Source organism: Typopeltis vanoorti, chromosome 3, assembly GCF_054136105.1.
Source record: "Typopeltis vanoorti isolate ZY-2024b chromosome 3, IOZ_Tvanoo_1.0, whole genome shotgun sequence".
In the NCBI taxonomy this organism is placed as follows: Eukaryota; Metazoa; Arthropoda; class Arachnida; order Uropygi; family Thelyphonidae; genus Typopeltis; species Typopeltis vanoorti.
In genome coordinates this window covers 64608464-64634388 of record NC_143551.1, presented here as the reverse complement: position 1 = coordinate 64634388, position 25925 = coordinate 64608464, and the positions used below count along the sequence as shown (strand labels likewise).

Sequence of the window (25925 nt, the reverse complement as noted above, 5' to 3'; positions counted from 1 at the left end):
TCACCTCTGCTTCATTCACCACAATTCCCATATAAACTAATGGTTCCTTCATTCCTTCAACGTCACCACCTGAATTTACTCTGGATATACTCTTGCAAAGTGCTCACTCAGTAATACCACTATATCGACTGATTTAGTGACCTCCCTACCATCGCCGTTCCTTAAAATCATTCTGCCTTGTACAGTTTTTCTTTTACTAGCAGCATATTGAAAGAACTGCTTGGGATTCTCTTTAGCATGCATGGCTAATTTCCTTTCATAATCCATTTTTGCTTTTCTCACCACACTCGTTACCTTTCTGGCCTGTGCTTTATACCTTTCATGTGCCCGCGGGTCACCTTTCTCCTTAAATTCCTTCCACAGTTGTTTCTTTTTCTGCAACTCAAATTTAATGGTGTTATTCATCCATTTAACCCCTACTTGATTTACTATTCGGACTCTAGGTATACAGTTAGCCATAACCTCCTGCAAATGCTCCCTGACCACTCCCCATGCCCTATCAACATCCAGCCCTTGGTTCAGTGCCATGGCACTGAACCAAGGAATCTCCTAAGGTTGTCATACTTGCCAGCACAGTAATTCCACATGTACCCTGTCTTAATCAAAAATTTCACACATTTAGCCACCTCCCAGGTCAAGACCCTATGATCACTCTCACCAATAGGTGGCAACATGGTCATATTCATTACAGTCAAATTCTCAGATGCTATTACTAGGTCAAGCACTCTCGAACCCCTATTATTTTCCATTACATGCTGTCTCAGTTAGTTATCCCTCAGTAATTGGATAAAATCCTCCTTCCTCACATGTGTCCTCTCCTCCTTCCAATCAGTGTTACCATAGTTGAAATCCCCCATAATAACAATTACCCTCCTTCCACTCATTTCATCAATTTGCCTATGCATACTATCTCCACCATCTGTTCCATCATCTGGTCTATAGCAGCACCCAACTGTACATTTTGTTCCGTTAGCCTCAAATTAGCTCTTCACTATCCTGCAATACAACTTCTATTCTCCTTGGTTGCAGTTCATCAGCTATCATCAATAACCCCCCCCCCCCCCATTTTATTCTCTCTGTCCCTCCTGAACACACTACATCCTACACATTCTATCCAACTAACTATATCATCTTTTGTCAGCCATGTTTCACTAATGCCGATAACCTGTCGCCAGGAAGAGACAACCAAGGCCAAAAATTCTTCCTTCTTGTTCTTAATACTCCTGGCAATTGTATACATGAAATACAGAGGTTCATTTGTCCCACCCCTATCTTGATGCATTATCAAGATAGGCGTTGGGACATCAGAATGGTGTTACGTCTGGTTTTTATCTCCCCTTTGTATAATGCTATTTGATTTAGTGGTCACTACTCTTTCCTTTACCTTATTACATATGTTGGCCTCTGTCTGCTATCTTGAGTATATGATCTTACTGCTTACCTGACAATTTCTAAATTTTGTGCCCCCCAGAAAATATCTATTCCCTGATCTCTGTAAGTCATCCACATTCGCTCAGACAAATTTATTTCCTGCACCAGCCTGGGCTTTAAGGACAGAGTCAAACTCAGCCTAAGGATGGTTATAGAGTATCAGATGCTACTAAAATAATTCGCTTGAAATCAGAAGCCATAGGTTTTCTAGTCTCTTTGCAGTCGTGCGCCCCTTTCCTTTCTTACTTAGGATATCCCCGCGCATGTATATGATCACCAGGTTCGTATTTTTATGAAGGGTCTAGGTCAGTCAACATGGTCAGAAAAACAAGCATGAATGGTAACATACAAATTTAATGAATTCATAATTAATTACAATACAAAGATAAAGTTGACATTAATGCTAGATTAAAACTCTTACGTTTCTCTCACTCTCTCATTCTTAGATAGACACGGATTTCTTAATCTTTACAATACTATTTCTTTAACTTATCAATTATATGGTTTACAACTTAATAGGAGCCAGCTAGGTATTTGGTACATTATTAATCTCCCTCAAGTAGGTCACGACAGAATCTCCAGTAAATAGTTCTCAGAATTCAGTCTAATGGTTTAGAGTCATTCACACATATAATAATTCTTCATGCTTATCTTTATCATAAATTTCGAGTTAACTTTCTTCCGTTTCTGTTAGTCAAGTTCTCTAAAGGGCTAGAATATGTAAAAGTACTTATCTACACTATCTCAGGTTCTTTCGGGATTTTCTGCATCCTTCTTTCTTACGAAGTTCTGGCTACCTTGGTTCTGTTGCCACGTGGGAATCACGTGCTCTTCCTGGATAAGGTGCTCGGTTTCTTTACTAAGGATTTACGTCAATGTTATTCCTTACCGATGGCCTACGTTCAAAATTTGCCGTGCTCTGTGGCAGTGCCATACTGGGATTTCTCAGAGATCAGCTCTTAAAGATAAGAACTGAATCACGATGGCCGCTCAAAGCACACAGAATACAGGAACAAACAAAATGGGGGGGGGGTTCAATTCTGTGTTGCAGGTTTTATACGCTCCCCAAGAGTGCCACCTTTCCGAGTTTGACCTCTCCTTTTGCCCTTCTGATTCGTCCCCGACTGGGTGACCTCACCGTTCTTCATACGGGGCTTTCCAATTCCGGGAATGTATGCGTCTTGATGTTTTCTTAGAGGTAGCACCCACGGACGCTTACGCTGCTATTGTAGTATTGGGTGACCTTTGTCCCCTTCTTACCGAATTGTTGGCATTCTTTCACGTGTAGAAATTCACTGATAATCACTCTCATGCGAGCCCTTTTTTGTTGACTTACATTTACATTAAAGTATAAACACACTAACTACAATACAAATAGTTCTTATTCTAATTTGCCAGTTGTTATTTCTTTTAAGACATAGTTCAATTGTGCCAAAATGATAAGTATGCTCATTTAATGGATATCTTCTGTTAGACTCTGGAAAGGTGATGTCATTTAGAATGAGGTTGCCCGTTTCAGATCTAACAATGGGTTAACTATCCCATTCTGATTTCTTGTCCTTCATACTGGCTCGGGCACATTATAAACATTCTTACACTCAACTGCCTCACTGATGTCTGCAAATCCACTTCCTCCTCTCCTTAACAGTTCTAGTTACCCTGATTTTGCACACCAAATCTATTCAAATGTAAATTGCCGGCAAAGGTTGGTCGATTGGTAGAGCCTCTGCTACTAATGGCTCAGTTAAGTAAGTTTGAGCAGTTAGTAGTTGGAAGCGGACCAATCGTTCGATGCTGTTGGCACACTCTCCCTCGATGAGTTTTTGGACTCCCTGGAGGTGTCAAATAATAATAATAATGTAAGCTATCCATCTTGTACAAATTCTTTCACCCATCAAACTCACTCCACACGACACCGTCTGTATAACCTGCGCATAAAGTCATTTGCGATTATGGCCCTCCTTCTAAACTCTTCTCTGTCATACCGCAAAGTTAAATTTATTTGCAGTCAAGAAAGGAGTAAGAGCTGTGTTTTTCTCCCAGAGTGATTGAATGGAATATGTTTGCCTTTAGGGGTAGTGAGTGCATGTAGTGTGAATGAATTTAAGGGAAGGTATGACAGCTGGTTTGGGTGATTTATAGCCTCCCTCGATGAGTCCTTGACTCCTTGGAGGCCTTAGATAATAATAATAATAATAATATAAATTAATAAAAATAGAAAAAAAAATTGTTTAGCGCATTCATGATACTAACAGTCTTTAATGGGTGGGAATTGCATTCAAAAAAATAAATAAAAATCAGTGCTGTGGGCAAGTGATCCATAAGTAAGAGGAACTCAGTGTAAGATGGTTGATATGATTGCACTGTCTTGGCCAGTTGGTGCTTAAAAAAAAGCTTCACTTTTTAGAGGAAGGAAGTTGTGATATTGTTATACGAGTGTAGATTATGGTTTATGTCTTTACTCAAGATATTCAAATAGATAGCAAAAATACACTGTGTATGTGGAGAGATTGTGCAGTGATAGTTGTGAGAATCAATTGGAATCACCATATATAACGGTATCTTTTTTTTTCTTCCGTTTCTGCTTTCCTTTTTTTGTATCTTCCTTTACTTTTTGACATGTTTAATTTCCTTTCTTACCTTATATGCTATTCGTCAAGTGCTTTTGTAGTCTTATCTGTGACTCCCTTATGGCATTCTGAAGCACTTGTCAAGCTGCATAATTTCTAACACTGTGCTCTCTCTTATTACATTTGTATCACCTTTCTCACATTTCATACCATTATCACCATCTTACACTTTTATCATCTTCATTATGTTCACATTTCTTCCAGCAAGTGTCAGTACCTGTTGCAATTTGTTCCCTGATTTGAAATCCCATTTGCGCTCAACATCTGTACATTCCTTAACCCACCTATTTCTGACATATTCAATTACCATCTCCTTTTTCTCACAAACTACTCACATTTGCTTATGCATACATTTTACAGGCATTACATCGAACAAAATTTTTCTTGTCAAATTCAAAGAACGTACTATATCCATTGTTATATGACACACTCTGTCAGTATATATAAATAACATAAAATAAACACTCAGCTGTAACCACAATTAAAAATACATTCAAATAATTATAATAAAATTATAATTATTTGAATAAAAATAAAAATAATAATAAAAAAACTCAGAAGGCTCAAACGCAGTTATATAAATGCAACTTTACAAACAAGCAAGGTAAATAACATTACAGGAAAACCCCGCTTAATGCAAATTTGATATGTGCGATAATTAGTTAGCACGATTGAGTGAAATGATACCATTTCCTGCTTTACGCGAATGATTACTCAGTTAACACGTTTTTTTTTTATGTTATGCGAAATTTTTTGTCGCCAATCTGTAGCAAGCCGAAAAGCTGGAAGCATTAAGAGACATGAAAGTAGCACTAGTAATACAATGATTGTGTGAGACCTGGGATACAGCAAGTCTACATTTTGGACTATATTAAATAAGAGCAAAGGATACAAAGAACAAGGAAAAGTTGCTACTGCTTCTTTAAGCATACAGATCACCTGAAATAGAAGCCATTTACTGATCGAGATGGAGTATCTTCTATCACTCTGGATTGAGGTTTATAACCAAAAAAGAATACCTCTTAGTACAGGAAATATTCAGGCAAAAGCTCTCTATATTTTTACCTCATTGAAAGAGACCAAATTTCAAGAGGAATGTGAAAGTTTTACTGATAGTTTAGGATAGTTTGACCATTTTAAAACTCAAACTAGACTGCATAACGTTAAGAATAACTGGGGAATCTGCTAGTGCTGATAAGATTCTGTGACCAAGTTTCGTGAAGAATTGCAAAAGATAATTCAGGAGGGTGAAATATTCACCGTCGATGAAATTTGTCTCTTTTATAATATGTGAATAAAAACTTTCCTAGCCATAACTGAAGCATCTCAACGAGAATACAAAGTATCTAAAGATTGTCTTATGCTCTTATTAGGCGGCTATGCAGAAGGCAACTTTAAACTTAAGCTTATGTTAGTTTATCATGCGTGAAATCCACTATCTAATATTTTGAAGAAATCGTCACAATTGGAAAAGAACTTGGATTTAATGAACTGGATAATAAAGATGATATGGAATGAAGCTTCAAAGTCTGCCAAAATCTTGATAAAGCGTTCGCCAGCTGTCGCAAATTGCATGACAAGATGAAAAGTCAAGCACGATTCAAACATCTTTACTTAATTTTTTTGTAAAAAAGTAGCTCAATCAAATGTTCAGACATTAAATAAAAATTTAAGCAGTTGATTTTTATTAACTTTGATGATTTTATCCTCAAATATAGCTTATAATGTAATTTTTTTCTAAATTTACGCTAACTGATGGGATGAATTAATATTTCTATTGTTTATTGCAGGGGTCGGCAACCTTTTCAGACTCACGGGCCACATTCAACTTTTATTTTTAATAATTGGGCTGCAAGTTTAGCATGAACAATGGATTCATTATGAATACTTTGCATCTTAAATATGTTTTACTGAGCAGTCAAAGAAACTTGTAATTTATTAATTTGATTTTTTCAAAGTTCACAGTTCAAATCCTTCTATTGGCTTTCATGTTGATTCTCGTAATGACTTCTGATATTATATTCTTTAATAACATCAACACTTATGTTTTCATAACAGCATCATTAACCCTTCTTCCTTCATCTGTAATTTTACATTTTTACAGTTGGGATTAATCGTTCAGTGCTGTTGGCACACTCTCCCTCGATTAGTCTTTGGACTCCCTGGAGGTGTCACATAATAACAATATTCCTACTAATAACAATATCACAAACTATAGGTATGAAATTATTTTTAATTCATTATTCATATTATAAAATGTATTATTTAAATAATTCAACATGCCATGTAAGTATGGTCAACCTTTTATGGGCCGCCAAAAATGCATGTTTGGGCCACATACAGGCTGCCGGTTGCCAACCCCTGGTTTATTGCATTCGCTTAAAGCGACTTTGCTTAGTGCACATTAATTGATGGATTAATTAATCGCGTTAAGCAAAGGTTTGCCTGTATTAGGATATTTCATAGTAAAAAAAAAAAAATGCAAAACAAAGACATAGATAAAAACATATAGTTTTGTTCCAGTGGCAGTAGATTTAACATCTCATTATTAATAGTGAGGTGATGTGTATATTGAGCAAGTTACTGATGTCTTGGTTGCTTTCTCAACCACTCCAGTTCTTATTATATTGATTTATATATTCTTGGAAATGATATAAGAATGTTATCTAGACAATTCAGATGATAATTGATGGTGTAATGGTGGAGAAGGAGAGTTGTACAATGGCGTCCTCCCGCAGTGAGTCTCTTCAGACTGCTTGGAGGTGTCACGAATAATAATAATAATAATTTAGTCTTAGTTTCTTCTCTCTTGGAACAGTACTTACACGGTATTGCAGTGTGAACACTGCTGTTAATGTTGTCTCCCTTATTACAAAAGGGGGTAAATGAGAATGGATATGAAACTAGATACTCTATAATTCCACTCCACCATATTATTACTTGACACCTCCAGGGAGTGCAAGGGCTCATTGTGGGAGGACACACTATTCTACATCACTAAATACATCTCATTCTCTCCACTACTACTTAATTCTCCAACTACAATACTACTACCATCAACGCCATCTATCACCCATCATCACAACAATAGTATTTTTTGTCTGTAAATTGCGAGTGTTCTGAAGGCTGATTTGTCTGTATTATATGGTGGAGTGGAATCTAGAAGAATGAGAATGACTAGTGGAGTACCTCAGGATTTTGAATAACTTCTCTTTAATTTGTATATCAATGATATAGGGAAAGATTAGGGGGGGGGGGAGATATTCAGTGGTTTGTTGATCATCCAAAACTTGTGAGGACTATAGTTGATAAAGGTGATGTATAGATCCTGCAGGATAACTTAAATAAATTGACATTGTGTGCCAAAGGATAATGATTGTGAATTTAATGTTGCAAAATGTAAAGTTATGCACTTTGTGTTGAAAATGTTGCATACTGTGTATCACATTGATGATACTAGATTGCAGGAAATTGATGAGGCTAGGGACTTGGGGGGGGTGGGTAATCGTGGAATGAGAATTGAAGTTCAGAGGCATATTGCAAAAGTCGGCAAAATAGCTCAAAGCATTACTTAGATGTTAAAAAACATGCTATCTAGTAAAGATAGGGAAGTTATTTTCCCTCTTTATAAGGGTGATTTGGCCACATCTTGACTGTAACCTCACATAATTGAGGCTTGCCCACATCATTCTGTTTGAAATTGCCTGCCATCTCAGAAGATTAACTTTGTGTTTTCAGTGTTGAATACCATAAGATACTTGTATTTATTATTAATTAGAGTAATTCTCACTTGTGTCTTTGTTTCAGTAACATCAATTATATCAGTATTACTTCTCTAATTCTGTCAGCTTGACTTCTTTTTCACTGATATTTCTTACATTAATGGTACATATCTTGAATTCCACTAATGCTGAGTTTTGTTTGTTCCAGTAACTCACTAATAATCTTGTTGTCTCATCATTATCTTTAGGTTGAAAACAATGCAGAATAAAATTTGGTCTGCTAAATCCCAGAGAAGATGAGGATTGGACATTAGGTCAGAAGTCTCAGTGGGTTCTCTGCATTCCTTTTAAGCTCACATAGAAATCTCTTTCCAGTTATTTCGCTTTGACCATTAAGTGACCCTTGAGGTTATTCTCCTTCTTTCTCTTCTCTCATTCTTTTACTGCTGTCCTTTAGAACAACTTCTTCGCATTTATGCTTACTGAAACACACAATCTGCTATCCTTGAGGTTAGCTTGTATAATCAGTATTCCTTTTATTATGTATGTTACGTTTTTTAGGTGTCAATTTTCTTAACCCTGCGGAGGTCACGGCTGATCTGACAGATACAAACAAATTGTTTAATATAAATATTCTTATACATATCCAGTGTATAGCTTGGAGGTCATGAATAGCTGCACATGCATATATTACGAGTGATATTCCACACTATTTATGCGGTCAGTTTTAGTTTAACATGTAAAGGTGTGTGATATTTCATAGTAAATTGTATCTGAGAGATACCACGACCTCTGATGTCAGTATAGTATTGCTTTAGTTGTTTTTTTTTATTTACCGTTGAAAATGGCTGGAAAAATATATCGATTGGATAATCCAGCAAATGTTGAAGATTCAGCGATTTTGTTACTCAAGTCGAATGTGAAAGTGATATTTGCTAGCAAATTGTATCTGAGAGATACCGCAAACTCTGATGTCAGTATAATATTGGTTTAGTTGTGGTTTTTTCTTTGTTCAATAATTTCTAGACTGTAACTGAAAATAAATAAACCATCATGTATTATATTTGCAGTTTTTTTTTTAAGTTTTATCACATTTTAGCACATACTAGTAATGAATGTATCTTTCAGATACACCCGACCTATATGCTGAAATTTTTTTGACTGTGACCTCCACAGGGTTAATTATTATAGATATAAGAATTAGGATGAAAATAAAGTTATTTCTACTTTATATATTCCATGATCAAACCTGTGTACACCATTAAAGAATTTTCTTTAATTGATTATATCACTTGCAGTTTGCCAATCACAAAGAAGATACGATAACCCACTCCTTTTTTTCTTTTTTTTTAACACCTCCTCAGCATTCAAGAGTGTTTTTTTTTCTTTTTCTATTGCTTCTGGCATTACTTAAACTCCGAACAACTTTTAACAGTTCAAATCACAGATCTCTCCATTCATTGAATACATGGTATACCCTGTAAGAGTTTCCTATTCTTCACTGTGCAGAAGACAGTAAATAGATTTCTGATTCATCTCTTTTGCTAGTTTCACTCTGCACTTTTTCACACAGACATCCATTTTCTACAGATATTTCCTCCAGGCTCTTAATATGTTTGACAAACTATCTTCAAGTTACATTTCACCTCCAAATACAGTACATTATTTGGAGATTTTCTTTCTCTTCTCACATTTTTCTGCTGCTGTCCTTTGGAACAACAATCAAATCAAAAGTTAACAAGTTTTTTTTTCATTGCACTATAGTGTTATTGGTATACTGTAGTATTGCAATGTAGATTGAACAATCCATAATGTTTGGGCTCTAGAAAATAATCTAGTTTACTATAACATAAACAAAGAATATCCTCACATTTTTAGCTAGATCAAAACCATATATAGTGTAGTACTTTTTTTTTTTCAACAATGATTGGAAAAAAAAAAAAAAAAAAATTTCCTCTCTGAGTAGATGGTTACCAGAGATTCCTTGTTATATTGCTGTGGAATTTTCATTGAATTCATTATAGACTTTGATCTTCATACTAAATTATGTACACCTGTTTTTCTATCACATTAAATGTCATCTATTTGGTTAGAGTGCATAGTAGTTATTTACCATAAACTAATAATCAGTTTATAGGACACTTGATGCATATGCATCTACCTTCTAATACAATTCATTATGCTTTGTTGACTATACATCAAATGCTAAACCCTGAAAAGTATTAAGTTACATTTGAATGACTCTGTATATTGAGTTATAATTTTGAATCAGCTAGTTTTTTGCAAATATCTATTTTCATATTTTTTACTCTCACTACAGTGAACTCATGGGGTCCACTGGAATAGTTTGGTATAGGGAATTTCTTTTAGAATAGCATTGTACTTGTGAGACTCCATAGAATTTTTTATAGCAAATTAATTTTTTATAATAGATTTTGCTGTAGAGTTTATAAAAGGTGTTTGCTATCATGACAGCTAACAGTATTTGACTTAAAATAATTTGTATATAATATATAATATTAAATATTCATGTGAATATCTAGATGAAAAAGAAACCAATAATTTGAAGCTCAAAAAGTCAGAACTCAGACTTTACTGTGACCTGCTTATGCAACAAATTCATACAATCAGATCGGTAGTTACAGATGACACAAAACCAGATATGGGTGTAAGTATGTAATAATTCTTTCTCTGCTCTAATAATATATAATAAATTTGCTGTAATAATAGTATGCAATAATTCTACCTCTCTCTTTATTAATATTCACATTAATAAAATAGGGTAACTATATTTTCAAATCTTGAAATTGGATACATACAAGTCTTGCATGTTTTATAACGGAGCATGATGATATCAGTTGAATGTGTCAAAATACTCTTCTTGCTGAAGCAGATTTTCTGTTTTTTTTTTTTTTAAAAATAAAAATGCAAAGAAATGCCTGTATACAATTATAAAACAGTGCACTTTATAATAATTTTCTGGTATAGTAGAAAATATACCTAGAGGTTTCCTGGTATATGAGCTTATAGGCATACGTTTATCCATTAAAATAATCAACTCTAGGAAAACTTCATCATCATCATCGTCAAATTCATGACATGTATCCTCAAGGGGTGTACAGGATATGATAGTACTACATGAAAAAAATTACATCATTACTAACTTCTTATCTACAATTTTCCTCCAAAACAGTCTGTTACTTGTCAAGATTCCAACATTATCAGATCTTATATTTTTTTTGTCTAAGACACTTTTTACCATATCAATCCACCTATATCTTGGTCTCCCTTTGGATCGTTTTCCTGCCAACCTGGCAGAGAACACTTGTTTTGCTAATCTTTCCTCGCCCTTTCTGTTTAAGTGACCATACCACCTGAGATTAGCTCTGCTAACGCATTCCTGGATGCTGACAATGTCAAGTTCTTTCCTAATATCCTCATTTTCAATATGATATTACCATTGATGTCATCTGTTCACGCCTCTAATCTTTCTCAGAACTCTCATATCTGCAGTCTCTAGTCTTAGGTCAAGTGTTTTACTTCTGACCCAGCTCTCAGATCCATAAGTTAAAACTGGTTTGAACACTGTCTTGTATACAGCTAATTTAGTGTTCCGGCTAATTTCTCTCTTATTCCATATGAATTTATTCAATTGACTTCCCATCATACCAGCTTTGCATTATGTTGTCTATTTCCATATTTAATTTACTATCTTCACTAAAAATCATGCCTAAGTAGCTGAAATGTTTTACTTGTTCCACATGTTCTCCTTTCACAACACAGTTGACATTTTCAACGATACTGCCTATTTTCATTGTCTTTGTCTTTTTATTGCTGAACTTCATACCATATCTATTACAACGGCTATTCAATTTAGTCAGAGAATCTTGCAGACTTGTAGCGGATTTATTTAGAATTATAACATCGTCTGCATAAAGCAAAGAGCTGACATTAACATCTCCAATTATGACATCATGTTTAATATCACTTTCCTACATAATGTGATCCATATAGAATATAGATAATGAATAACAGAGGGGATAATGTACATCCCTGTCTCACATCAGATTTAATGTTAAACCATCTTCCTGTACTTCCATCAATTCTAACTGCTGACTTACAACTCAAATTAAGACTAAGTATTGCTTGATATAATGCCCCATTGACACCATATAACTGTAGCATATTGAATAGCTTCTCTCTTGGCACCTTGTCATATGCTTTTTTTATAGATCGACAAAACTTAAATACAGATCTCTGTTATATTCCCATGATTTCTCAACTGTTTGTAGTAAAGTGAAGATCTGATCCTGACTGTCTCTGTTTGGCCTGAATCCAGCTTGTTCTTCACCAAGCTCTTCTCCACAATTCTTCTCAACCATTTCTCAAGTATACTTGCATAGATCTTGCCTGGAACATTCAGTAGGGAAATACCTTTGTAATTCTCACATTCAGTTTTATTTCCCTTTTTATATATGGGTACTATTAGATCTCTACTCCAATCATCAGGAATTCGTCCCTCTGTCCAGGCCTTCTGAACTATGCAGTGCAGCCACTGTAACACTTTTATACCACTATACTTCAGCATTTCTGGTCATCTACTGCTGCCTTTTTCCATTTCAAGCCTCTGATGGCTTTTTCTACTTCAAGTATGGATATGTATTCCTGACTGTGTGCATGGTCAGTGTTTTTTACCACTGTGCTGTCATCACTGCTTGTTTCATTTAGCAGTTTTTCAGAGTGATTACTCCATACTTCGAGGATATCTTTTTCTCCCATTTTCATGTCACCTTTATCATCTGTAACTCCTTTTACAGCATTCTTTCCTCTAGTCCTAAGCTTCTTCAACAACCTCCAGAATATTTTGCCACCTTCTTGATATTTATTTTCTATATTCTTTCCAAAGTCTTCCCATGACTTTTGTTTAGCTTTTTACAGTGTTTAGCATTCTTGCATTTGTCTCTGTATTCTCTAAGAGCACAAGCTGACTTATTTGCCAGGAACTTTTGATATGCTTTCTTCTTTTCCTTCACTGCCTCTTTAAACTTCCTGTGCCCACCAGAGAGTTCTGATTTTTTTATCCTTACAGACAACCTCACCACATGCCTCTCTGGCTGAATCAATCAGGGTTTTCTTCAAGGCTTGCCACTGAATCTCCAAGGTTTCGTTCCTGTTCTCAAACTCTTTTATTTTTTTTCAATAATCTTTGTGTATTTTAGTCTACAGTTCACATCTGAGAGCTATTCAACTTTTATTTGCTTTAAAACTTTCTTACATGTTATTCTTTTCAATATGAAATTCAGTTTTATCCTGCTCTAAAATTCAGTTTTATCCTGCTAAGAAAACTTAAGAAAACAAATTATTGTTTCAAATCATTCTACTGTTAAAAACAGTGCAAGAACAACAAAAAAAAATTTCTTCAAGCAGTCTTGAACCAAGGAATAATTTAACATTGAAAATTTCTGCCAATAGCTTGTTCACTTGTGACCACATTGACATTAGGATTAGTAGCTACAAACAGGAGCAATCTGTATGTAGATTGCTTCTATATGTTTTTATTTCATTAAATATATGTTTTTATTTCATGTTTCAATTATATATTCTTGGGTCAATTTGTACATATAGCTCTCTCTCATTACATTAAATTGGTGCATAAGACAACCAGAAGACTTAATCATGAAAGCCTTTACAAAGATAATAAGCCGAAAGGCTATTTTACCAGCGAATTTGTTAATTAAGAGGGAATCCCTCTTGATTAACAAATTCGCTAGTAAAATAGCCTTTCGGCTTATTATCTTTGTAATTAACAATATTTAACAATATACAGTACACCACTTCGGCAATTCGATAGTAGAGGTATGTAAGTTTCGGTTCACTTAAAACCTTGATATTCCAGGTCTACCTACTCACTGATGAGACCTCAAAAAAGGTTGAAACTGGTCTGGGTAGTGACCTCTTCTCATAATGTAAAACAGTATTTATACATCTCTTAAGAGCTGGGTTTTACATTATGAGAGAATACTAAAGTTAGTGATGGAGCTTGCTCCACCTTTGCATGGAGTTGCCTGGTTTTGTACTACCCAAGTGATCATTTATACTTGGTTCTGCAGATAGTTTTTTCGGCATTGAAACTCTATGGATGTTGATGGATTTCGACCCGAGTTTCGTACCCGGCTATAAAATAGAACGGGATTTAACATCTCCTTAATTCATGAAAGCCTTTTTTTTAAATAATATATCTCTTATTATAAAATTATGCATTTCGGTGCTTAATGTATTTTAGGCACTCTGTTATTTGCATGTAGCTCACATTTTTGTTATTGAGTCTGCTAGTTGTCTCTTCTGCCTGTTTAATTTAAAATTCATACTGAGGATGCTCTTAATACTAGAGAAAAATTTTTTGATAAATAAAAATTTATTATTATATATTTAAAAAGAGAAAGTTGCCCAACTGGACCAAGCACACTACAGACATAAATATAGGAAAAGGTCAAGATCTATACACAAATGCCATTAGCATCAGGGTATGTGGGTTGTGTGTGACCTTCCTTGATGAGTCCTAGAGTTGTTAGATAATAATGAAAATATCTTATTTCTTTTGGTCTTTCTGAAAAGTTTCCACTCTTGGTACAGTGCATATTATACTTGACAAGAAATTATATTCTTGTTTTAATCCTATATCTAAACATAAGTGTGAAATTCTTCACAATTAGTCTGTTTGTACATAAAGTTTGTTGACTTTGCATCATTACCTCAGTCCCATAATACAAAAACATTATGAAGAGTCACTATACGGATTATTGAGGTCTCATTAATGGACACCAAACCCAAGAAGATACCAAGTGCAGAAGTTATATATTTTTCATGTACAAGTAGAAAAAAAAATGTATCACCTTATTAACCTTTTAAACAGTATGTATATGTCACCTTATCCAATCACCATACTTCTGTCCCCAAAACAGTGTCTACATATATATACATTCAGGGCTGGCTGAAGCGGGCATGCAGGCACAGCCGCCGGGGCATGGTTCATAAGTTCATTTTTAAGAAACAAAATTTTTATCATAAAAACAAAAAATTCTTAGAATGATCAATATTAAAATAAATAAGGCCAGATACACCAAATAAAAATTTAAAAAAATTGTATATTGCCACCTCTTTGATCAGCCGGCTTTACAATTTTGCAGCGAGAGCAGGCTAAATGCCTACAGAATGTTGTGTCTATTGCAGTCTATCTAAAGTGAAACAGTGAACGTTTTTTATGTGCAGAAACGAATTTTCGTACAAAACATTTGTTGCTAGTTAACCAGTCATATGGTACTCATCTCAGCAGGCTACTGACAGTAACGCAGTGTGGACTATTATTTCGTCTCTGTGTCATGTTGTGTAATAATTTCTTGTGGGTATAAAATAGAAATAGAATCAAAAATTTTAAAAAAATTATCCGGTGCACAAAATCATAAGCGTCATGCCGCAAAAGAAGCAGATATTAAGAAACAAAAACTGGGGCTCTTAATAAATTTGTTAAAATATTCAAATATTCTGATGCAAATTGTAACCAACTCCATACATCAGAAATCAGAGTTGAAGAACTGTGCGCATCATCCAGTTTGCATGAAAGTACTATTGCAACTATTGAACAAGATAACAAGACGCATGATTTAAGTGAAAAACAGTTAGGAGAAGATTTAGTTGTAGTTGACCACGAAACTAACACATTGTTAGTCTCTGTAAATTTAGAAGATCCAGGTGAATGGGGAAATATTGATGAAAAATTACGAGTTGTTTAATTGAAATGGGGCCTGTTCAAAAGAAAAATATTATATATCCCAGAGATACACATGGTCGTAAATTGGCGACATGTATTATAACAGAAAAATGGAAAACGGGGAGCTCGTGCCAAGAATATGGCTCATTTATTCCGAAACTTTAAATTCTGTTTTTTGCTTTTGTTGCAAACTTTTCGCACCAAGTAGTCTTATAGAAGGTTTTAATTATTGGAGAAATGTAAGTACAACTTTGCATAGACATGAGACTAGTTTAACTTACATGAAAAATTTCTTAAAATGGAAGGCTCAAAGCATGCATGAAATGGAAAAGAAACATTGGACGAGTGTTTTAGAACGCTTGATTGAAATTATAAAATTCCTTGGTAGCCAAAATTTAGCTTTTCGCAGATCATCTGATAAATTATATGAAAGGGATAACGGCAATTTTTTAAAATTAGTCGAACCATTTGCGAAGTTTGATCCCATTATGGAAAATCATGTTGAAAAGGCCCTACAACAAAGACAGTCAAAATGAAACATTGGAAACTAAGTAATGCAATCAGGGATACAATTTTATTATCAATTCGAAAATCTAAATATTATTCCATAATTTTAGACTGCACACCTGATGCAAGTAAAACAGAACATAGAACAAATGACCATTATCATTCGCTTTGTTTCCTGTGACAATGGAAATTGTCAAGATCAGGGAAAACTTTTTAGGTTTTGCAGATATATCATATTCCACAGGATGTGGTTTATTTGCAACAATAATGGAACAACTGGAAAAATAGAACATTCCAATTGAAGACATGCGAGGTCAAGGGTATGACAATGGGGCAAATATAAAAGGGAAAAATGTGGGCTCCAAAATTTGCTTTTGAACAAAATTCCTCAAGCTTTTTAAGTGCCATGTGCTGCTCATAATCTAAATTTAATCATTAACGATGCAGCCAAAGTGAATGCAGATACAATTAGTTTCTTTGCAATTATTCAAGAAACATACAATTTTTTTTCATTCTCTTACAAACGTTGGGCAATCCTTTTAAAGTTCGTAAAAAAATTAACATTGAAACAGCCATCAGAAATGATGGGAAAGTAAAATTAATGCAATCTGCCCTCTACGATATCAGTTAGGAGAAATTTACGATGCACTTTTTGAAATTTTAAATAATGAAAATTTTAATAAAGAAACTTAGCATGAAGCACAAACATTATGTGCTAAAATAAAGGAGTACAAATTTATTTGCTCTTTTATAACTTGGCATGGTTTACTTAACAGAATAAACCCTGTGAGTAAAATGCTTCAAGACAAAAATATAAACATTACACTTGCTTTAGAATCTATCGAAAACTTTAAAATATTCTTACAAGAGTATCGATCAGATACAAATTTTAAAGAAGTTCTAAAAACGGCAAAAGAACTGAGTGAAGAGGTGGATGGAGAACAAGAATTTAAAACTGGTACAGAAGTTCGACGATGAAAGAAGACATAACAATTTGACTACGAGCATCATGACAAAACGCCAATCGCCAGAAGATAAATTTAGAGTGAATGTGTTTTATACACTTCTAGACGTTGCAATGTGTTTGTTAATAGAACGTTTTGAACAACTAAAAACATATTATGATAATTTCAATTTATTGTATAGATTACTACAAATTAATAATGAAGATTTACGAAAAGATTGTGACAATAAAGTTCTAAATGCAATAGAACTATATGACGAGTTATGTACTTTCAGGGATGTTTTTCGGAAGGATAATTTAAATATTCAAAACCCTTTCGATATTCTTAATTTTAATGTGTCCAATAATTTATCTTTCCCTAACTTTTCAGTTGTTTTAAGAATACTATTAACCTTACCTGTTATGTAGCGAGCGGTGAACGTTCCTTTTCCAAGTTGAAATTGATTAAAGAACAAGTATGTCACAAAAAAGGCTTGTTAGTTTGGCATTAATAGCTATTGAAAATAATATATGTGCAGAATTAGACGTTAAGACCATTATTTCTAATTTTATGAATATGAAATCAAAAACCCTAAAATTTTAATTAAAAAAATTCCAAGTATATTTATGTAATTTAATTTATTTTCTGTTATTCTGTAAAGGTGTTATTTTTTGAATACTTATATTAAATGTTCTAATTATTTCTGAATTCTTTTCTTATTTTCTCATCTCTCTTGAATTTCTTTCATTTTCCTAAAAGATAGTTCCACGTATAAAAATTATTAAAAAATTTTTACAGGTTACTAAATTCTTAGTAATAAAGTGCAAGAATTTTTTAAACTTTAGTTCAAATAAATTTTAAATTTAATTTAAATTCATTTTAATTTTGTTAGCGATTTGGTTGATGAGAAGGCTATAATCCCTGTATCATTATATTCAACGATTAAAGTGAAGTGGCTTTATCAAAATTTGCTTTAACTTTTGAGAATTTTTTGAATATTTAGGTTTTTAACGATTATCCTGCCGAGTCAACACCCTTGGTTCGTTACATTTAGCGAACCAACATGTGGCTGTTCTGTTAAAATTTATTTAAGAAATTTCAAATAATTTAAATTGTTATTATCGTAAAAGAACCACACGCGTCTGGATTGTTACAGGGTGCTTAGATCGAAATTGCATGCGGGCGGCAAAGATCCTAGCGCCAGTTCTGTATACATTCATTAAATTTTAACTACTTTAGTAAAGCTGTACATTTACATCGGCTTTTGAGTATTTGCAGGGAAATACTGCAGTCTCTATGGTATATAAATACAAAAGGGGTAGTTTTAATTTACTCAAAAGGTCTGATCAGTGGGAACCAAAGTTAACTGATAACTTTTTTTTGGCATGATAGATTGATTGGCTCTGTGGTCCCTTATCCCTAATTCAAATTATCCTTAATTCAAAGAAAGTGTTGGATTAAAGATGATTATTGAGCACTTGGCTTGCTCATTGTGGGCTAATGGCAGTATTATTATTATTATTATTATTATTTTTTTTTTAAATTACCTATTTGATACAGGTTTTATGGATGTTTTTTATGAGATATTTTTTTGGTGTAGTCTACTGCTAAATTGTAGATCATAAGAGACTTGAGATATTATTGAGCCTTTATTATTGAACTTGCCCATGTTGGCCTTCTGGCAGTACGTTTAAAAAACTTGACTGTTTAGTATGGTTTTGGGACATTTTTGTTTTGCAGGGTCATGCTCACTGCAGTCTACTATTTAGAGAATTATGGTGGATGGCAGCATTTTTTTATTTTATTTTATTTTTTAAAGACAGACCTTATAAACTGAAGGAGCTGTTCAAGCTTGTCCAGAGTAGGCTTTTACAAATAGCTATTCCTGTGGTGGAACTCAAATCCATGACCTCTTAGTTGGAGAGCAAGTATGCTATCCACTCAGCCAACCAGGCTGGCTTTGGCAAAGAATTTTTCTGCCCTTTTGCATAGGAAAGTTTTGGCCTCAGAGATACTAGCTTCTTGTGAAGCTGCATGTTTCTTACCAACCATGTGTGTTAAATGCTATTCGTAAACATTTGTTTTGGATTATCCATAGTTTGTTAACATTTGAATCCACTGTGTGACTTCAGGCAAGTGAGCCGTATGTCAGAACTAGCCTGATCAGCATCTTGTATAGGAGTAATTTAAGTTCCATGCTTAGCCAGCTATTCCAGTTAAGTAATAAATATAACTGTCCTGTTTGCTTTTGAGCAAGCATTTGCTGGCCTGTTTAGCATACTTACTCTCCAATCAACAGGCTGCAGGTTTAAATCCCACCATGGCCACTGATGTTTGTGATTGTCTTTAGGTGAGAGATGAATTTCATCACCCAGTGTGAGACCACTGTCCCACTTATTGGAGGCCTGAAGTGACTTGAAAAAGTTCCATGTTTGGTCTCTAGAGTAGATTTTCTGGACTATGTAAAAAAAAAATAAAAAAAATAAAATATATATATATATATATAAATTAATAAAAAATTGGAAAAAAATCCTTAGCCACCCACAGTATGAATGTACTATAGGTTGGCAGAAAAAACCTTTCCTTGGGTGGGAGCTATATATATATATATATGTATATTAAAGATAGATACCAAGCAATTTTATAAGCTAGGCTTGGTATCTTTAACATAATATATACCCAATGGATCACTAAGTATTTGACTGCTGAATTATGGGACGGGTGGTTCCATACATTATCACCTTGCCTTCCAGGGATACTCATCTTCTTGTGAATGGTAATACAATTCTCCATTTCTTGAACCATTATTCTAATTCCAAGATTGCGTTTTGCAGTTGCTAATCTAGGGCCAGGAGCATACCATTATTGTACTATCATTGGCATATAGAGCTGTTCTGGTGAAAATTCTGCATGGGATGTCATCCACATAGCAAAAAGTACAGGTGATAACAGGGAGCCCTGGGGGATATCTGCTGTGATTTTATGTTCAGATGATCTGATTCCCAGCATCTTTACTCAGAGTTTATGATCACCGAGGTAGAAGTTGGTAAGTTTGACCAGTCTCAGTGGGAATTTGGTCTCCAGGAGTTTGAAAAAAACCCATGGTGGTATATTTTGTCAAATGCTTTGGCAACCTTCAAGATTTCCCTTCTGTGCTGCTTCCAGTCATATCCTATGCTGATGTTTTCCATGACTTGTTGTTCAGCAGAGTAGTTCTCCTGGAATCCAAATTGCTCATCAGGGATGAGATTTATTTCTTTAGTGATTTTGGTAATATAATCATCTTAGCTATTTTTTCTAGGGAAAGCAGGCTGACTGGTTGATAGTTTTGTGGCAATTTGCTGCTTTTCCAAGCTCAAAATTGAATCATCAAGTTTTTCCTTTCAATCAATGGTTGGAACTGGACCAATAATAGATTTGTGTAGAGTGGTCATTAGTTTTTTGTCCAGTTGTCTGGGATAATTTTGTGGTGCAAGTCCAATTGAAGTAAATTTGGGTTGTGGTCAGAGTTGACGTCATTCATCACATCGATTTGGTATTGGTGCATGATATTTGTAGTGTCACTGTATCCAGGACACCAGGAAATACTGGCATGCTGCATTCTGGAGGTCCTAGAATGATGACGTTCCTGGTGCAGCAAAGTCGACAGTTCTGTCATTTTGGTTTGTAGTTCTACTGTTCTATATTATGTGCTTGGCATTCATTTCTCCTGCTACTAGTACTGCTTTGTTTGTGGCCAACTTTTAGTTAAGTCTGCTTCCAGTAAATGTTGGAGAATTATGTATGCAGTTATTCAAATTAAGTGGATATTGAATCCAACATTATTTCAAAGCCGAAGAGAGAAACTACAAGCGTTTCATGCTAAATATAGAAACTATAAAAGTTTTGGCAGATCCAAGCGTAAGCAAACCTTTCATGACAGGGGCAACTTGTAGTAAAGGTGGTGCAAGCTCCGATCACTATCCTTAGTATTTCCCATAATGTAAAACACATCTCCTAGTGGACATGTATGATGTTATACATTATTGGGGGGGGGGGGTCACTACCCAGACCGGTTTCCCTGTTTAAGTGCAGGGTAACCTCTCCAAAAACTCATGAGATCTCCCAGATCGCCCAATAATGAGCGACCAGCAGGATCAAAAATTCATAAACTCAGCGTTGTTCCCCTCAATAACAGGCTCACCCTGCCACTGAGAAGAACTCTGAGAACCGGTTGGCTCTACACCGTGGCAGCCCTCCCCGTCACTGAGCAGAGCTGCTCATTTGCTCATCTGAGGGGTAACAGCAACAGCCGTGCCTCAGTTAACTTCACAGGCTACATCATTCAACCTTTTTTAAGGTCTCGTCGGTGGGAGCCAGACCCAGTTGTATGTAAATATTCAGGTTGTAGTGATGGAGAGCTTATACTTTACATACGAGTTGCCAAAAAAAAGCGTCACATCACAAAAGGCACCAAGAATTACTGAAATAAGAGAGCCAAAAGGCTTCACTTCGGTGATGTGCAATTATTCAAATTAAGTGGATATTGAATCCAACATTATTTCAAAGCTGAATAGAGAAACTACAAGAGTTTCTTGTAGTTTCTCTATTATAGAAGCTATAAAAGTTTTGGCAGATCCAAGCATAAGAAAATCTTTCATGACAGGGGCAACTCGTAGTAAAAGTGAAGCATGCTCTGATCACTATCCTTAGTATTTCCCATAATGTAAAACATATCTCCTAGCAAACATGTATGATGTTATACATTATGGGGGGGGGTCACTACCCAGACTGGTTTTGACCTTTTTTTGAGGTCTCAGATGTATGTAAATACTCAGGTTGTAATGATGCAGAGCTTATACTTTACATACGGGTTGCCAAAAAAAGGTGTCACATCACAACTGATGAGACCTCAAAAAAGGTCGAAACCGGTCTGGGTAGTGACCCCCATAATGTATAACATCATACATGTCCGCTAGGAGATGTGTTTTACAATATGGGAAATACTAAGGATAGTGATCAGCGATTGCTCCACCTTTACTACGAGTTGCTTCTGTCATGAAAGGTTTGCTTACTCTTGGATCTGCTGAAACTTTTATAGTTTTTTATTCAGCATGAAACTCTTGTAGTTTCTCTATTCGGCTTTGAAATAATGTTGGATTCAGTATCCACTTAATTTGAATAATTGTGCATCACTGAAGTGAAGCCTTTTGGCTCTCTTATTTCAGTTATGTATAGAGTATATTTTCAGGGGACCTGCACTTGTGGTTTGGACCTCCATCTCCATGATTTCAATGCTGGCACTGGATAGGATTTACAATTTCATTGTGTTCTACATTATGCTTCCCCCCCCCTGCCAACATTGGGTGTTACTTCAGCACTGTAGTGAGTCATGAATTCTTGTAGTTCGCACATTTTATTTTCTAGGCCATTGGCATTCCAGACCACAATCAATAGAAAGTTTGCTTTTTACGTTTGTTGATTGACTAGTGTAGCAGAAAGGATTGTGTATGTTTTGCAAACTTCTTTTGGAATTCTGGGTGTGATTTGCTTTGCTGAACACAATTAAAAGTTAACCCAAAGTGGCTGCTATGATTGCAGTTTTGTTGAATTTGGTTGGGCACTGGGGTTTTTTCTGGTGGTTTTGATGCCACTACCTCTGCATAAGAGGCATGGTGGTTTGATGTGCCATTTGGGAGTTATCAGCATTTGCTGTGGGTATTCATGCTGTTATTGCTGAGGCTCTTTGATTTTCCTTTTGCTGGGTTTTGCTTGCACTCTCTGTAGTTGGTGAGATGTGATCTGCTGCAGGTGGCACATTTAGTTGGCTCTTTTTTCATTTTTTTTGCAGGAAACCATTATTATTTTCTCTGCATTTAATTCAGTGGAAATTGTCACTGCAGCAGCATTCTGAGTTGCCAAATTTTTGAGAATGGTTGCATTGTCCATTTGATGCTTTCTGTTATAATGGTTCTGGTTTTATAGCCAGTTTACATATGTTTTTTTAGGTCATAGATCTCCCAGTATTTTTTTGCTAATTTCTACCATGCATTGGCTGTTTATCTGTTCGAAGCATACAGCTAACTTGAACAGGATTTAGTCTGCAGTTTTGGAGGTCTGTTGTGACTTCTTTGGTAGTTATGGATTTTGTTATACTGTGCGGTATGAGCTTGATGATTTTTTCACTTTTTAGAGTGAATGTCTGGTATTGGACATTGGCTGCTATCTCCTGCTGTATCCCCCCCCCCCCCCGGGTCCATGTTTCTGGCTTTTGAGTGCTGTGGCCACTGTCATCCATTGTTTTCTTAGCTCACAGGATAACTGGAGGAACTCTCCTTATTGTGTTTTGTTTTGTTTCTGTTTCAGTATCTTCAGAAGCCCATTCAGTTTGCTTTCTAGACTATCGCCTGAATAAAATAAGTTTTGTATAACAGATGTCACAGTACTCCTTCTTACCAATCTGCCAGTTGAAGATGTTTTTCAAATCTTAGAGGAAAAATTTCCAGTAGGTGTTATAAGATTTTTCAGCAAAATTATAATTAGTGATGTCATCACTTCTGCTATTAGTATGTGATTTTATATTCTGCTTTATTAAACCAATTAAAAGATGCACAAGAGGATGCAAAATCTATATCACATTAGTGCTATGTGAGGATTTTGATGATGTGCTGCTTCTCTTGCACTATGGTATGAAACTATATTTTCTTTCTCCAGTCATTGTCATCATTTTCTGGTCTGCATTCTAATTTAAAATCCATTAAAAATCTTTCTGACATTTCTTGAAAGTTTCCAATCAACATATTTTTCCAAATTGGTCTGTTATTTTTCAGGTTTGTGATTGAGTTAAAATCTAGAGTAGATCTTTTATCTGCATCAGCATTTATACCTTGGTCTTTTTCATATATATATATTTTTTTTTTTTTTGCTGAGAAGAAGTGAACTGATGGTATCAGTGTGTTAGAATCATATGGAAAATGAAGATAGTATAATGAACTTAACAATGTAAGCATTCAGGAATGTATGCACATCTTGTCTGTGGTTACTCAAACAGAATTGGGAGAGAGGAAAGGTTAGCGAAACAGGTGTTTAATGCATTATGCATTTGGACTATATTGCTCTAGTAGTAATGTAAAACCTGACAGCATTTGAAACTTAACAAATAACAGGCAGACTAATTTGAAAGAAATTTGTTGATAGGAAGTTAATAATAATGAAGATAAGTATGTTCTACTATCAGGTATCCTGTATACCCTGAAAAGAGCTCTTATAAAGAATTGATGATTTTTATTATTTTGACATCCTTTTTTTTTCCCTCAAGGTTCATATTGTATGATTGTGAGATATCCATACAATATGAGAAATGAGGTGTAACATTCGAAGACGATATTTTTTTTTATTTTAAATATGTTATATAGCATATATTTCATTTTCATAAATTATAATAAGATAACATGCACCTCATGATTCAGAAATCCTAAGTAATTAGTTAATAATTGTTTATGGCTGAGCAGTTGCATTGTTTGTTTGGAAAAGGGATCTAACTTCAAATCTTGTCTATGATAGTAGGAAATTTATTTAGAATTTCAGGTCAAGCCAATTTAGGTGGTGTTGGATAAGATGCAAACTCACATTTTTCTACATCCAAAATATTGCAAACTGGCTTAAGAGAACATCCATCTGCAAACATAATGATCAAACATGTTAGTGACAATTGTTAGTAGAAACACAAATAGGTTGCTTGATTGTTGATTCATATATGAAAAATGTTAAGATGAGATGAAAAGTTAGAAAAGTAAACACAGTTTGCAGCTGTTACATATTTAATTGTACGAAATGTTTAATTCCACTTCAAATTTCCTTTAAAAGATCATGATAAGGTCTGTAAAACATATCATGCTGCAAAACATATTCTCTTTAATGACCATGCAAAAAAATAAAACATTAGGAATTGGAAATACCCAGAGAATTCTCTATAACAAAATATGCACACTTACTCATTTTTGCTTCATTTGAATAATAGAAAAATGTTTATAATTATAATTTTCATTATTATTTTACATAATCTCCATGGAGTCTGGAGACTCATCACAGCAGACCCATCATACATAGAAATCCTATCATACCTCTCCTTTAATAAGGTGTGTGCAGACCAGATTTATTGCATGGGGAGAGTGGCGAAAATCTGGTCTGCACACACCCCTACTAACCATACTCTTACACAACTTCCACTAATGATCAATAGTTCTCTGATTATCATCATCATCATCAAATTCCTAACATGCACCCTCAAGGGGTGTACAGGATATGGTAGTATTACATGAAAACTTACATTATTACTAACTTCCTATCTACAATTTTCCTCCAAATCAATCTGTTACCTGTCAAGACTTCAACATTATCAGATCTTATATTTCTATCTTCTAAGGCACTTTTTTACCATATCAATCCACTTATATCTTGGTCTTCCTCTAGGTCTTTTTCCTGCCATCCTGGCAGAGAACATTTGTTTTCTCTAATCTTTCTCAGGACTCTCATATCTGCAGTCTCTATTCTTTGGTCAAGTGTTTTATTTCTAACCCAGCTCTCAGATTCATAAGTTAAAATTGGTTTGAACACTGTCTTGTATAAAGCTAATTTAGTGTTTTGACTAATTTCTCTCTTATCCATATAAATGTATTCAGTTGACTTCCTACCATACCAGCTCTGTTGATTCTGTTGTCTATTTCCATATTTAATTTACCATCTTCTTTAAAAATCATGCCCAGGTAGCTGAAATGTTTTATTTGTTCTATAGGTTCTCTATTCACAATGCAGTTGATGTTTTCAATGCTTCTGCATTTTTTCATTGTCTTTGTCTTGTCACTGCTGACCTTCATACTCATATCTGTTACAATAGTTATTCAATATAGTCAGGGAATCGTGCAGACTTGTACTGGATTTATCA

The 25925-nt window shown here is 34.7% G+C and overlaps 1 protein-coding gene across 3 annotated transcripts in view; it reads left to right on the top strand.

Annotated features, from left to right (window-relative positions):
- The window catches only part of LOC150108216 (pleckstrin homology domain-containing family A member 3-like), a 141293-nt gene that overhangs the window by 89510 nt on the left and 25858 nt on the right, over positions 1–25925 (top strand). For all 3 annotated transcript variants that reach the window (XM_090415662.1, XM_090415663.1, XM_090415666.1), the window contains exon 5: positions 10327–10451. In XM_090415662.1, coding sequence (XP_090271788.1) covers positions 10327–10451 — 125 coding nt within the window. The remainder of the gene's footprint in view (positions 1–10326; positions 10452–25925) is intronic.